General features: G+C 34.7%; 2 protein-coding genes across 5 annotated transcripts; both read left to right on the top strand.

Annotated features, from left to right (window-relative positions):
* Positions 1–336: 336 nt before the first annotated feature.
* On the top strand, positions 337–4,588 carry LOC110736567 (thioredoxin-like fold domain-containing protein MRL7, chloroplastic). Of its 3 annotated transcripts, none has more exons than XM_021916814.1 (8): positions 337–478; positions 989–1,059; positions 1,217–2,046; positions 2,334–2,418; positions 3,290–3,401; positions 3,511–3,619; positions 3,717–3,766; positions 4,307–4,588. In XM_021916814.1, exons 3-6 carry the CDS (start codon positions 1,295–1,297, stop codon positions 3,606–3,608), a joined length of 1,047 nt encoding a protein of 348 aa, XP_021772506.1. In that variant the 5' UTR covers positions 337–478; positions 989–1,059; positions 1,217–1,294; the 3' UTR covers positions 3,609–3,619; positions 3,717–3,766; positions 4,307–4,588. The 3 variants fall into 3 exon arrangements, with proteins under 3 accessions (XP_021772506.1, XP_021772507.1, XP_021772508.1); XM_021916815.1 differs by having other exon boundaries at positions 989–1,094; XM_021916816.1 differs by lacking the exon at positions 989–1,059 and having other exon boundaries at positions 343–478.
* Positions 4,589–5,145: 557 nt separating this feature from the next.
* On the top strand, positions 5,146–14,616 carry LOC110736566 (polycomb group protein EMBRYONIC FLOWER 2-like). 2 transcript variants are annotated; one of them, XM_021916813.1, is made up of 15 exons: positions 5,146–5,279; positions 5,625–5,786; positions 5,890–5,945; positions 6,718–6,782; positions 6,878–6,930; positions 7,874–7,927; positions 8,013–8,072; positions 9,300–9,346; positions 9,457–9,569; positions 10,587–10,845; positions 11,864–11,912; positions 13,358–13,441; positions 13,622–13,701; positions 13,851–13,940; positions 14,035–14,616. In XM_021916813.1, exons 2-15 carry the CDS (start codon positions 5,661–5,663, stop codon positions 14,174–14,176), a joined length of 1,278 nt encoding a protein of 425 aa, XP_021772505.1. In that variant the 5' UTR covers positions 5,146–5,279; positions 5,625–5,660; the 3' UTR covers positions 14,177–14,616. The 2 variants fall into 2 exon arrangements, with proteins under 2 accessions (XP_021772505.1, XP_021772504.1); XM_021916812.1 differs by having other exon boundaries at positions 5,147–5,279; positions 9,288–9,346.
* Positions 14,617–15,224: the final 608 nt, after the last annotated feature.

The following is a 15,224-nucleotide window of genomic DNA, read 5'->3' as shown; positions in this document are numbered from 1 at the left end:
ATTTTGTTAAAAAAAATATTACTGTATACTTCATCTTACATACTTCGTAAATATCTAATACCATTTCGTTTCGTGGTATGATGAATAACCTTTTTGATAAGATGGACCTTACCGAAATCCCCCAACTTTCAAGCAAATATAGTTGGTAGAGCTTGAACCTGTGACCTTTAAGTGAGTTCCCACCAACTCCACCAAACATTCCGTTTTCCGTTCCATCGATATGAGTAATTGTACGGTTGTACCCATATTCGTATTCGTATTCGTATTCGTATCCATATCCATTTAAGAACTACTCCGTATTCAACTATTTCGTATATAGTGCATCCTCGGTATACATGTCATCTTTTATGAAGCGTTGTGGCTTTTGCAAAAATAGAACCAGTTCCTCAGTTTCCCTTCACAGAGTCTCATCGCTTAGAAGCTTAAACCATCCCTACCATTACTACCACCTAAAAGTTGCTCAACAGTTTCTTCAAAGGTTCTCTCTTCTTTCGCTCTCTTCCCCTTTTAATACGATATCTGATTGTTGTTTGTGTGATTGGATTTTTTATTATTGTTGGAGTGAATTTCTGTATATTACCTGTTTTTGGCAGAGTATTATGTCAGTTTGATATTTCATAGGTATCTTTAATTATGTTATACAGAATATACACTATCAATTTCAGAAAATTCCCAAAAATCTTATTATGAAAATTATGGATTTGGGTGAGAAATTATGTTCATGTTGTGTTAAATAATGAGATTATCGTGGTGCTGTAAATGCGCAATTACTAGGGTTTGTAAATACATTCAATTTATCAAAGGCATGTTTACGTGTGGAGAATTGTTGAGCAATTTGAGGGAAGAAGAAAGACTGTGGCCCAAAACCCTGATGTTTTATCAGTTATGGACTTAATCTATGAGTTATATTATTGGATTTTGAATTCAATACACACGAGACAATTTTGAATTTTGTTGGGAATAGCCACTCATTTGCTGTTTTGTTTAGGAGGTGCTGTTTCTTGAATGGTAAATGGGAAGCTGAGCACGGTGGGTTGAGGCGGATATTACTCGAAACAGGTTGTTGTTGGTTTGCATTAGCTCAAGCAGTAAAAGTATGGATAATAGTAGAATAGTGTTCCGAAATCTTTAGAATTTGCCTCTTGAGTTGTTGGTTTATAACAGCTGTCCTGACTCCTGAATCCTGGTCCAATGCTGGACTACTGAATTTTTGCAGGCATTGTGGCATTTGATTGATTACAATTGAATTTCTTGTAAAACCCAACTAGATATTGGATCTAGCTTCCTAGGAAAGATGTCTATCTGTCCCACTAACATCTTTCCTCGAGATTGTCTTTCTTCTGGTGCTTCAAAAAACGTCCTACAGATACATCCACAATATTTGTGTCGCCCCACTAAATTGTATGTTGTTCGTCATGGCATCCAACATTTCCAGCATTGTGTTGCTGCAGTGGGAAAGTCTGATTCTGTATCCAACTCTGAGGCAGATTCTGACCCCAACTCCAAGCCTAAGAGAAAAGGTCGATTGAAGAAAACCAGAGATGCTGAAGCTGAGCCTGGCACCAATTCAAAACCATCACCAATAATCCCAAGGAAGCCAAGGCGTGGTCGTAGGAGTGAAGCAGTTGCTGTCGAGGATTTTATACGTGATTCGCTTGAAAAAACATTTGCTTCAATCCAGGAGCAAAATCCTGAAGTTTTTGTGAATAAAGAGCAAATTCTTAAAGAAAGTAATGACAAGACTCTCTCTGATGATAGTAGTGAAGAAGATAATGATGATGACAATGGTCAGATAGAGGAGCAAATGGTTGTTGACGATGATGATCCTACTTGGCCAGTTGATGCTGAAGTGGGATGGGGCACTAGAGCATCAAACTATTTTGAAAAGTATCCAATCAGAAACATTGTTGGAGATGATGGTACTGAAATTGATTGGGAAGGTGAAATTGATAATAACTGGGTTCAGGAAATCAATTGCCTTGAGTGGGAGAGTTTTGCATTTCACCCAAGTCCGTTGATTGTTCTTGTTTTTGAAAGATACAACAGGTATTTTTTTTTTGAATTTTTCACTACAATTACAAAGAAAATTACTTGAACCTGCACTTTCCTATCTTTAATCATGTAATGACTAAGTTATATGATTGCTTAAAAAAGATACGAGTTGATAAATGATTGCATGCTTAAAAAAAACTTTTGCTTAAGCCTTAGATGCAATAATTTATGTTGATTTGTTTAGTCTTTAAGTTTGTAAAATTTAGAGAGCTAATTGAAGGTTCAAATTTGACTCTTTTAGTGAAGCATTGTGTGAATATTCACCCTTTTTGTTAACACAGGGCAACTGATAACTGGAAAATTCTCAAAGAGTTGGAGATGGCACTCAAGGTTTATTGGAATGCTAAAGATCGACTTCCTCCTCGTGTATGCTCTCATTACTTGAAATTCCTCTTTTTCTGAATAATAGAAATGATCATTAATCATTAGTATCAGAGATATAACACCAAATGCAATTATCACATAAATCCATCCTTATAATTTTAAATTCCTTTCTAATCTGTGTTCAATGCCTTTAAACAATCTCCATTAGCCATTTGTTTTGCAGATTTTATATCCTTACTCAAGCAAAATTTTGAATTTTCCTATATTCCATGTTCCCTCCTACTTAGGAAGTCAATTAGTAGATCTTTGGGACACGGCGGGGGGGGGGGGGGGGGGGGGGGAATTCCGAAAATTGTGGATAAATGTAGTTATGTTAAACCTAATGGTTCACTGACTGAAACTGTTAAATCTGTTAGATTGGAACTTACGAGGTGGTTTCACATTATATATTACTCCAACGGGTGGTTTTCTTTTTTTATAAATGGTCTTGTTTAGGATATTCTTCTTCTAGCGAATCTGTTGAATGATACTTCATATTTGATTTTTTATGACCCTCTATCAAGTTAGAGAGGTTGTATGTGACCGAGTCAACTTTCAATGGACAACATATCTAGCCTTCAACGGGTGTTATCCAAATTTCTTAGGGCTCTAAAAGGTCACAGATTCCAGCTTCCTAGAAAGTGGTTACCTGCAATACTTTCTTAGCCATGAGTTTAGGAAGTATTGTTAGTATCAAATTGTATTGAAGCTGCATGGCAATATAATCCTCCTGAATCTGAGAGAAATCTGATCTGGCACCTACTTATCAAATAAGTCAACCAAGATAGTTTTCTTTTGTTCATAATTTATAGACCCTAATGTCAATTTTGTGTGATCAAATCTTAGCTACATGATCATCAATTTCTTGTAACAGGCAGTTAAGCTGGATATCAATATTGAGAGAGACTTAGCATATGCTCTTAAAGTTAGACAGTGCCCACAAATACTATTTCTACGTGGACAAAAAATTTTGTACAGGGAAAGCGGTAAGAGCTGTAGCTTCTTTCCTTCTTTCCGTAGTTTATGTGGACATGCTAAGTTTGATTTGTTGTTGTTGCAAACTTGGAATGTGACTGTTTCAACTCTTGGTAGCAGAGCTGAGAACTTCAGATGAATTGGTACAAATGATTGCGTATTTCTATTACAAAGCCAAAAAGCCTTCATGGATTGATGAAGCAGCTCTAGCTTTGTAGTGTCAGAGCAGGTGCATCATCTCTATCTCACTAATCCTTGATCCAACGCTGATTTATCAGTCTATTAATCACATATCTTTAACGTTTTTTCCCCCTCTGTTAACGCAGGCATGAAACATCATAAGGAGGTTTATACTACAGTTGCAGCATTACATCATGTATGTTAAGATTGTCTAATTTGAGTGCAACTAATTTGCTGTATATAATGCCTACATATCTAATAATACTTCTACAGAAAAGCTTATTTAGACGCACTTGCATTAGTTAAGTTTGCTATGAGATCCATCATACACACTGATTTAATCAATGTTATGTTGTAAATTGCTAACATGCAGGGACATTCCACTTTGTATAAAGATCAATAGCTGTTAATAGACTGATAAATCAGTGTTAACTGGCCGCAGGCTGAAGTCTCCTTTAGGTATTGATTGCGTTAGTGCTTGTGGAGAACAATAATGAGATTGATTTAATATATTTTCAAGACTAGTAGAAGAGTGGGGCTATATGGGTAACTCTTAGCTACCTAACACTTGATAATAAAATGATAAAAATAGCTAATGCTGTCACCAGCTAGGTGTTTAGTCTGTTACTGAAATCATCATATGCTCTAAATGCTAAAACATCTTAAAGTTTGAATTGGTGTATTTTTAAGTTGGCTGACTTCCATTAGTCATTTAATCTTCTAACCTATTTTACAGGTATGGAGATCGAGTTGCGGGTAATCTTTTGCATTTTCGCGCAGGAATGGGGTAGATCCGCAGATGTAATATTGAAACAAGATTTAATTGCATGTCTGCCCTGTTCTTCAATTATATTTTTGTTGGATTTAGGACTTAGGAGTTAGGAGTAGAATCTTCAGACTTGTATTCTACTGTATAATTTTTGTTAACTAGGAATTCTTGTACCTTGTAAGTTGTATTTTGATACATTAAACAATGATGTTATATATATTGGAATGATGGTTAAATTCTCGTCTTTCATTACAAAGTTCTCGTCTCAATTTCCCTAAAAAAAAAAAAAAAAATTCTCGTCTCAATTTACTTGCTATATAGTCATTTGCTCAATATCTTATGCAAATGAAAAAAGTAGTGATAAAGAATTGGGTTGATGAGTTTGGGGACCCAACAAAAATTTCTTAAGTAAAATTAAACACTTCAAATTTAATTAGGATGGAATTTTCATTTCCAACAACCGTTAAGATTGGGTCGCCTAAAATTAGGTTAATTTATAATTAATTTTAGGTAACTTTTAACCGATTTAGGGTAACTATAATTTGTTATGATTTTTATTGTAAACAAGAAAATCGAAAGTGAGACATAATGACATATTATAGATTATGAATGATTGATAATTATTTGTAATATGAGTCCTAATTTTTGTAATATGAGTATCTTTATTTTTGCGCTATGGGCTAAAGTCAGTAAAATTTTTACTCTTGAAAAATTAAAAGAGAATACTTCGTTATAAAAATTACTCCGAAATAAAAAATAGTAGTCGTGACTCGTGAGATTAAAAATTTAATTTCCTACAATCAAAAGTAACACGAGACAAACTTAAAATTAGACGGACTAAATTAGAAGTCTTTTTCTCGTGTAAGCTGCATCCCCTCCGTTTCTCTTCCATTGAAGGCGGCTTGTGAGCTTTCTCTCCACCATTGAAGCAGCTTCTGAGGTAAGATAGTTTATTTTTAATCATCGAATATCAATTTCATGGGGTTTCGCTTATTCAATTGTCAGTACAATCAATTTAGGGTTATTGGTTGTTATATTTACTGCAAGAATTTAACATGATTTTTCGAGATAATCGAGCCAATTTAGCTTTTGTTCATTGTCAGAACGGAATTATGAAAATGGAATTACAATTAGAGGAGTACATTTAGATCTTGATAACCTGAATTTCTAATTTCATACAATTCAGCTGTATTATTTAGAAACCTTGACTAACTAGAAGGATAATAATTATAGTGATTAATTGATTATACATGGTGGATCTGCGTATTTTGATATGTTGGTGCAGTTGCCGCCTTGCCGGGATCGTGTCGGGTAAACTTCAATGTGTCACCAAAGCTCATGTCCATGTGTAACGGTGGAAGAGGATGTTGCTGCGGAGGAATGTCTTTTAGTATACTGTAAACCAGTTGAATTGTATAATATACTTCAACGCCGAGCTCATCAAAATGTAATGTTAGGAGAATTAATCAAAACTTATTACCAATTTTTCTTATTTAGCTTCATCGAGTTGTCTGCTATCTCTAACTTGATTGTTTTTCAATTTTGTGCAGCCTTCATTTCTTCCTAGGTGCTTGAACTACAAAATTGAGGCAAAATGGAAGACAGGGTATGATCTCCTATTGCTTTTTTTGTTATTTGAAATTATTTTAGTAAGAGTGAATTGAAATTATTTGGCCGGTTTGGAATCCGAGAAGGATGCCTTCACTAAGGGTTGAGGTGTGGATTGCTGGAATGAATGTTCGGATAGTTAGATCATCAAACATATCTAAGAGTGCTGTGACTATATTTGGCCAGTTTGGCATCCGAGAAGGATGCCTCCACTAAGGTTTGGGGTATGGATTGCTGGAAGGAAAGTGCAGATAATTAGATAGATACATGCATGGATGTCCAATTTAGAGGGGTTTTAAGTGTAAGAATGTGTAAAGAGAAAGGAAAGAGAGACAAGGAAAATAAAAACCCTAAGATGAAGGGGAAAAGGGAATTTAAACATGTAAATAGAGGAAGGACTAAAGAAAGACAGAAGAAAAAACTTTGGGAGGAAAGGGAGAAGGGGGAAACAGAAGGAAAATGTCTATCCCCCAGTTGGCTGTATGAATTTCTTTCAACTTTTTTTGCCTTTAACAATCATCATTCTGTGTGTGTGTCAAAAAAAAAAACAAAAATGATTGAGAAGAGATTATATTGCTTAGCTAAGGAAATACAATGAAAGATTTGATAAGACTTAGTAACTCTAAATCCTTCTCAACTGCTCAAAAAACTCTTTAGAGACCATTGCCAGAAAATAGAAATTTTGATGCAAACTAGAGAAACATAATATGTAAATTCAAGGTCATTCTTTTAGAATTCTATTTAAAAATCATCGGCTTTTTTATGTGTAGATTGATGGATGGAAATGTAATCTTCAACTACAGAGACCACAGCAACTTGCTTCGAAAGACCGAAGGTGTGCGTATATATTTAAAATATCTTGGTTATTACTCCTGTGTCTAATTTTTCTACTAATCAGGAATCTTTATTTGGTTCCTTGTTAATGTGCAGTTACAAGACAGTTTTCATGTCCTTTTTGTCTGATGAGATGTGGCAGCTTCAAGGTATGTATGAATCTGAAATTGTCTTTTATTTGGTGAAGTTGAACTGGGAAGTTGTTTTAGAAATTTGCTTTAAAATCCAACTCATTATGGTGTATAATGATATAAAAAACAAGTATTATGGCAGAGGAGCTGCTAGCTTGAAGCCTTGAATCCGCAATGACTTGTGCTTCCTACACTAGAGCTCAAGAGATTGAATTTCAACTCTCTCTTTGCTCCTTTCCTGGTCTGATATGATCTCAAATTGGTTTTGGGGTAGAGTCATTCTCTTTGCTTTCCTGAGATCCTATCTCTTTTCTTCATGTAGAACCATGCTCTTATCCTAATGAAAGCCCAAAAGGCCAAAATCTTGAGATTTTTATTTCTTCTTTCTAAACTGTGATAATGATCTGGTTGCCTAACTCAGGATGCATATATTATATTGTGAGACCTATGATCAAATTTTGCATATTGTAACATTAACTGATGGTACTTTTATTCCATGTTTTTTCTAAGTTATGGATAAAAAGGTAAAAGAAAGGACAGATTAGAGAAATTTAAGTAACATTGTAATAAGAAATTACTTCAGCCATGAGCCAAGAGGTTGACTGCAGTAGTGCGTTATAGTTAGCGGTTTATCCCCACCTGTAATCTTGATGGGAAACTACGCTTTGGTTTCTTGGAAAAAGAAATTTGTGCTGGTTGTTTTACTTTTAGTTAATTGATATAATTTGAATGTTTCTATTCTCTTTGTGATGGCGAAGTTTTCCTGAAAAGATCTTAGAACTATAAAATAAACCAGAGTTTCAGGTGTTTGACAGCATTTGCTAAATTTTATATAGTTCACATGTATTCATATGCCTACTTGTAATTCTCTTTCCCTTTTTTTTTCTCACAGTACGCTGTTTTCTAAAAGTTGTAAGCTACTGCTCTTACAAAAACTGCAACTTTGATCTTCTGTTTGCAGGGTCTCCGTTCTCATCTGATCACGTCACATGACCTTTTTAAATGCGAATTTTGGGTTAGTTACATGAATTGAATGCTATTGTATTAATTGAAAATTTGAATTTTAATGTCTGCTGGATGTATCACATTTCCTTTTTTAGGTGACCGAAGAGTATAGAGCCATTAATGTCTCCGTCAAAACTGATGCACTACATTCAGAGGTCAGAATATTCTTCTTATTGCTCCAAATATCCAAGATTTTCATTCAGCATTTCTCAGAACCTTTTTTTTTTTTTTTTTTTCTCTAGTTTAGAGTAGATTTACAGGTAGTACTGTGGGGCAACCTTCAGTAGTTTGCGGCTTATTGTACTTTGGGGTGGTTGGGTTGTCTTTATGGAATAGTAGGACCCCTAAACTTTTCTTGGAATCCTGGGATAAAGGCTTTATATAAGAACATTATGAAAAGATGCTAATCTACCTCGCAGTATATAAGTCATGGTAGATTTTTGTTTTTTTACTCAAAAACGGCACAATTTAGTCATGGGAAAAAATTCCCTTGTAGAATTCCTAGAGACTTAGCTTGAATTGTTTGGTTGGCTATATGGAATTTGCATGTCCTAGGGATTGATTCCTATGTTTTGTTTGGTAAACTTGATTTATTTGCCATGTAATCTAACTAATTTTATCACATTCATTTTTTTTGTAATGAACTTGAGGCTTTGTTTGGTTCAATATTAGTAAAGGAAAGAAAGGGAAAGGAAGGGAAGGGAAGGGAAGGGAAAAGAAGGAAAATAAGGGAAAGGAAAAGAAACTATATCATCCAATGTTTGGTTTGATATTAGTAAAAGAAGAGAATTGAGAGGAATCTATTGTTTGGTATGACATTAGTAAAGGAAGGAAAGGGAAGGGAAAACTAATTTTAAGTTTAATAGATTTAATTTCTTTCTTTCTTCCTTCCCAAATTCCTCCAATTTTGGGAGGAAAGGAAAGGGAAGATTTTGTGAAGGGAGCTTTCCTTCCATTTCCTTTCAATTCCTATCAAATCCCATTTAATTTTAAAACCAAACATAGGAATCTATATTTTTCCTTTCCTTTCTTTTCTTTTCTTTTCCTCCCAATTCCTCCCAACCAAAAAGGGGCCTAAGAGGGAAATGAGATAAAGTAAGTCATTAAAGGGATTTTGTGACTTACCAAGGAGGCAAGGAGTGGGTTGGGTTAGTCGCTCCCCCCTTTTTAATTCCAACCAATGTACTAACAACACATCATAACTGCATTTTGAAAGAAATCTCAATTCCTTTGTGATTTCCCTCCAACCAAACAAGCACTAAGAATGAGAGGTATTTACGTTATATTTACATCATATTAGTGAGAGCATATTTTAATTCCATTTTGTTTTTCCATCTCTTCTTCTTACTTAGTTTTCTGGGTATTATCAGTCATTCCTGCAGAGTACTGCTGGTGGAATTGAGCCTCGATTGCAATTATTTGGTTTCTGGTAAGTTAAGCTGCAGGTTGCAACTTTTGTGCAGTTTAACATTGCCGCTTGCAGCTTATGGACGATGCTCTTCTGCTAACATTACTTATAAAGTAACCATCTTTGAGCAGTTCAAGGCCTCGAAAGCGCAAACGTCCAGAAGATCCTCATGAGAATGGGAAATATGTATATCCCCATGTGTTGGAATCAGCCTTGCCTGCACTGGCCACTGGGAGTAATGAGGGTACACATTCTTTTAGATTCCTGCAAGATGTAACCTATTTACTTTGTGAATATCTGAACTAATAGATAATACATATTATCTTCAAGAAATAATCAGTAGATACTGAATTCTTGCTGTAGGATCTGCTTTATTATTTTTATTATGCGTTTTCTCAATGAAGAGCAGCTTTATATCTGTCCATTTGTCTTTTTCTTGAGTCAACCATCAATCCTTTCCTGAGGCTCCTACCGCCCTATTTTCCTACCTTATGTATACTTCAATAATCAGATTTGACTTTTACACTATTTATATACTTCACTTTGACTAGCTTTAATGATTTATTGTTAAGGAAAAATAGTCATGTAAGATCTTGTTAGATTCGTCTCGATTTATACTTTCATAATACAAAATATTTATATATTTACATATTGGTAAATGATAATATTAGTGATTGAAATGATGCAATGGCAAGTGTGAAATAAGAAATTTTACAATTAAAAGAAAAAAAAAAACTTAGCATTAAACTGAACATGGTCTTATTCACTTATATCTGGAATGTTGTTGCACACGGTTATATCCGTTTTGAAAACTTTCTCTGAATGGGTTCTATAAAATTCTTATTATTAGTCTCAAATGATTATGGAGGGATGGGATGTATCTTGAATATTCTCTTTCTAAACCCTGCCATGGGCAGATTATCCAGAGCTGCTGCTGTTCTTGACTGTACCTGCAAGTACTAGGTATTGAGAGATTCTATGTTACATGGACTCGGGTACCCATGTCCGACACGGGTATTTGTCCAAGCGTCCGACTCGGCTATTTTGTGAAAAAATTCCATGATTTTGAACCAATAGTGAAGTGTTCAAGTGTCATACCCATGTCCGAGAGTCGAGGGTCTGACATGGGTACTTGAGGTGAAATAAAGAGTCTATGTAACATAGATTATATCCTTTAATATAATCTTCATGTATTTAATGTCATTTTTTGGACTAAGAAATACGCAGCTGTATGACTTCTTTTGTTTAATTTGTTTTGTAGGTGAGAAAGATCCAAGTGCCTGTCCAATGTCACTTAATCCAAGAACAGGAGAGTTGTGTTATTCTTATGAAAATGGTAATGCAAATGGCATGGATTATGCTGCGGCCAACAGTAATCCAGGGGTTCCAGTAGCTAGAGCTCTGTCCCTGGAAGACATAGACTGTGTTCAAAGCACATGTGGAGACAAGATGACGTCTTTGACGCTGCTTCCAGCTGCAAAGTCAAGAAAGCTCTCTTCTGAGCAGACTGAGCCTAGAAGGTATTTATATTGTTAAATGTGATATTTAAGCTACTTTCCTGCTATTTTAGTTATCTGAATTTTGAGGAAGTGTCTTTCTTGATGTCAAGATGTAGCTATTGGCTAAGTTTGGTTAAAAGTTGGGGTCCATGGAGGCTGTCTTAGCTAGGGCTAGTCATTTTCTTCGACTTGATGTACTTACGATAGATAGTATAAAACCGGTTAGGGCAGTGGGCATACTCGTAGAAACATGTTCATTAATCATTACTCAATAGAGAATAGGTGAATATTTTGTCTCTACTCTCTAGTGTAGTCTTCCCCAAATAGGCTACTTTTTTAAATCATCCAAGGCATTCCTATCCAGTGTTGGAGCTATAATACATTCACGTGTTTTCCAAAATGGTCCGAGTGGTATCATGGAGCAAAATTGTTAATATTAACTTTAGGTGAGAAATGAGAAGAATTAATGTCAACTATTAGATTAATTATAAATGAGTATAATACCGAGATTAAATTATCACCTCTCTCTCTCTCTCTCTCTCTCTCTCTCATTGTTGAACCTTCACATTACTTCAATGAGACATCGGTAAACATCACAATTCCCTCCCCACTCTACTTCATTGTTGAACCTTCACATTTCCTCTCTCCGCTTTGATGATATCCTCACTGTTGAGAACTTGAGATTGTAACATTGGTGTTGCTGGGGAAAAATAGGGTTAGATTTAATATTTAGTGCCATGTCCAAGGTCAGTGGGATACTGGACCGTACTTCAGATTGAACATTGCCTGAGTGAGTATCGTTGCCGGTCGTAGATGGGGACAGTATAAATAAAATTAAAAGTAACAGTGCAGTTATTATTTTATTTTTTTTCCTAAACTCTTAAATCTAGTTACCTTTTTGTTACATGAGTTAAGCTTGGCCATTTATAACAAAGCTAATGATTTATATTAACTCTTTTCATTTCTTACCTAGAATGCCCTCTTCTCATTGGATACATCATACAGTCTAATTGATTATTTTCTGTTCTTTAATTTTCAGCACTCTGCTCCTGCAGAAGCGGCAGTTTTATCATTCTCACCGAGCTCAGGTAATTCTAAGAAATCATGCTGTGTTTTACGAAGATTCTTATTTCTTTCTAGTTGATCTTTTATACTTAATATAATAACACCATCTGTCAAGTTCCAATTTAATGGAAGCATGATACATAAAATATAAAGGTCTTTGTCGCTCCTAAAGCTGTCGTATTTGGTGTTCAGTTCAGGTCGGATTCTATCATGTTCTGGTCAAGCTGTTTCAGGGTGGTTGTTTGGGTCAAAGTAGGATCAGTTGGGGTCACTTTGGATGAAGCTGGATCATTTTTCGATTCTTGCTTGAATCAGGTTTATTAGGTTCAATATTAGGGTTTGGTTGATTTAGTTCAGGTTGGAAGTGGGATATTGTTTTGTTGAGTTTAGCACTCGCCTTCTAGATTAATCCCCTCAAAATAAAAATTATTGGTATATGCTATCTTCTTATAAAGTTTTTGTTAATCATGGTAGACAGATGTACAATTATGTTTTACATGCTAGGCAATAGCGAGTTAGATTGGATTTGGTTTACTGACAGGTTTAGTCAGATCATCTTGGGTCATGTTCAGATTCTCTTAGATCGTGTTTAGATTATCTCGGGTTGTGTAATGTGTTAATGAAGTCAATAATAGGTTTCGGACCTTTCAGTTGAATTTGGATTTTTGTTGGGTCAGACTGGATTGAATCAATATAGTTTAGGCCGAACCAGGATTTTTGTCTTGTTTGGTTGATTGCAGAGTTGTAAAGGGTTAAAATGTTAAATAGGATTTGGATTGTTTCACTGCGGAGTTGAATCTCGAATTTTGGGGTCAAATAGGGTGTTGGGGTTAATAACAGAGTGGATTCGGGTTCAGGTGCCTATTTCTCAGGTAAATTTGGATCAGGTCATTGTCGGTTATAGATTGGTTTTGTGCATTGGGTCATCTTGTGATAGCTCTAGTTGCTCCCAGTTGGTTGATTGAAGTCATGACCATGACAACTTTTAATTTTTGCTCTATGCTATTATGTAACTCTGCCAACTGTTGTAGGTTCTTGGACATTTAACTGGCAGAGGGTACTCTTTAAGTTTCTGCCTTTATTTTATCAATTCAAGTGCCTTTGACTTCCTATACCTGATGGTACCAGTTTACTTTTGGGTCTTCATTTAGGAAATGCCAGTAAAGGTGGAGAAAATGATAAAGTCTAGTAATGAGAGATATTAGAATTTCATTTTTTTAATATCTCCCTTTTCTCTTTTAAGTTTATGCTGTCTTAATGAATACAGTATTTTTTTTTTTCCTTTTGTAGTAATGCAAGCATTGTTTTAAAGTTTGTTTTTTTAATACAGAATCGCCATTGCAGCTTCTTCGAAATGTTTCTTATTTGACTGTCATTTCTTGGACTTCACATTTAAAAACTTGTATTTGTATCATGCTTCAAATATTTCATGATGATAATTTTGACGTATTCCGTATTGCATCCTAAGCCAATGGCTCTGGAACAAGTATTGTCAGACAGAGATAGTGAGGATGAAGTAGATAATGACATTGCTGCTCTTGAAGACAGAAGGGTATGTTCGGCTAATTTATTATTCTAAATCACTTATATGAATATATGATTATCAATTTTGACAATTTTGTGAACAGTTAGTCTTTGTTTCTACTTTATTCTTTGAATCCCTGACTGTGTACCTCATCCCTTGGTACTCTTTGCTCACTAAACTGTGGATGGTATTTGCCTTGCATTGCAGATGCTTGATGATTTTGTGGATGTGACCAAAGACGAGAAACACCTAATGCATCTATGGAACTCATTTGTTCGAAAGCAGAGGTAAAACACTTTTTATGCAGCTCTTAGATCTCTCATTTTCTCTTTACATTGTGCATGTCTGCATCGTGGCACCCTTATGACTTAGTTTTATAATGCTTACGTGCTTTTGTTGTTTGGCTTTGCTTAACTTGTTAATTTTCATGGAATAGGGTTCTGGCTGATGGTCATGTTCCCTGGGCTTGTGAAGCATTTTTGAAAGTTCACGGCAAGTTGTTGATTGAATCGCCTGCTCTTTTCTGGTTAGTTCCATTACATTTTGTTCATTATGATAGTATCTGACAAACCATGCCCTTGGAATTAATCGTCTTTTATTTCTCTCTCCTCTTTTCTCAGGTGTTGGAGGTTTTTTATGATCAAACTCTGGAATCATGGTCTTCTTGATGCCGGTACTATGAATAATTGCAGCATACTTCTTGAGAAACAACGAGATGAAGCTTCAACGGATGGAAACTCGCTCAAACACCAACAAAAATGAGCTGAAGGAGATGATATTTGTTTATGCTCAAAAGTTAAGGTAATAGATCATCTGGCCTCCATGCTGTACATTCCTTTGTCTTGAGAAGCGTTTTTACATCCGGAGAAGGGGTGTTGGACTGTTGGCGCTCTGTAGGCAATCGAGTTAAAAAAGTTGGTAGAGGCGTTCCATATCCAAAGTAATATAATCATTGGTTCTATATATTACCTTGGAGAATAATATGTACGCTTTATGCTACTCCGTATTTATCAATTGACCACATTCTTTTTCTGTATCCAACTTAACCAATTGTTAGATTATAGACCCAGGAGCTGCAATGTATGGTCATTGATGCTCTCGATCAATGTTCTATTTCATAGTTCCATTTTCTTTATTGAACTAGATTAGTACCCGTGCGTTGCACGTTGGTGATAAGTAACTAATCCATATTTTTTTTAATATCTTTTGTTTGTTGATAACTTTTTAAGTTAAATACTTTTTATAAATACAAAAAACATGTACATAATCCTTTTTTTTAATGAATTTTTTTTATTTATGCTATATCATAATATTCTTATTTATCGAGCTTATACATTTAGAGTGGAAGTTAAAGAAACAGTATCTATATCTATTAAATATTGTTGTATTAAAATATTCAACATTAGTACGGAGTATATAGCAATATTGATATAAAATTCAAGTTTTAAATTTTTATTTTCATACCTACTTGGTCCTAATTTTTAGCAAGTAAAATGAAAGGGCAGACAAGAAAAAAAAATAAAAAAAAAAATAAAAAAATAAAAAAAAAAAAAAAATTGATGACATCATATTTAAGTTTGAAGGGAAAATTTTCAATGAGTGTTTGACACATAAGATACAGGAATTGATGACATCAACACGTTTTGTTTTAGAACTAGTTTTTTTTTTTTTTTTTTGAAAACTAGAACTAGTTAATACTACCTACGTTAAATATTAGTTGTAACTTTCGGGTATTATTTGTGAGATGTAAAATATTCCAAAGTTGCAACTAATATTTAACGGAGGTAGTAGATGTTATTTATAATGAATG

The sequence above is a fragment of the Chenopodium quinoa genome, unplaced genomic scaffold (genome assembly GCF_001683475.1).
Source record: "Chenopodium quinoa cultivar QQ74 unplaced genomic scaffold, ASM168347v1, whole genome shotgun sequence".
NCBI classification, from domain to species: domain Eukaryota; kingdom Viridiplantae; phylum Streptophyta; class Magnoliopsida; order Caryophyllales; family Amaranthaceae; genus Chenopodium; species Chenopodium quinoa.
The sequence above is the reverse complement of the archived record's forward strand: the minus strand, read 5'-3'. Positions and strand labels throughout refer to the sequence as shown.

What these genes read in the sequence shown, in the direction of transcription:
- LOC110736567 (XM_021916814.1), top strand. Translation starts at nt 1,295, where the DNA reads ATGTCTATCTGTCCCACTAACATCTTTCCTCGAGATTGTCTTTCTTCT. An exon ending in GTTTTTGAAAGATACAACAG is followed by an intron (nt 2,047 to 2,333) that starts GTATTTTTTTTT and finishes TTGTTAACACAG; the next exon opens with GGCAACTGATAACTGGAAAA. An exon ending in AAGATCGACTTCCTCCTCGT is followed by an intron (nt 2,419 to 3,289) that starts GTATGCTCTCAT and finishes TTCTTGTAACAG; the next exon opens with GCAGTTAAGCTGGATATCAA.
- LOC110736566 (XM_021916812.1), top strand. Translation starts at nt 5,661, where the DNA reads ATGTGTCACCAAAGCTCATGTCCATGTGTAACGGTGGAAGAGGATGTT. An exon ending in TTGCAATTATTTGGTTTCTG is followed by an intron (nt 9,347 to 9,456) that starts GTAAGTTAAGCT and finishes ATCTTTGAGCAG; the next exon opens with TTCAAGGCCTCGAAAGCGCA. An exon ending in ATCATTCTCACCGAGCTCAG is followed by an intron (nt 11,913 to 13,357) that starts GTAATTCTAAGA and finishes TTGCATCCTAAG; the next exon opens with CCAATGGCTCTGGAACAAGT.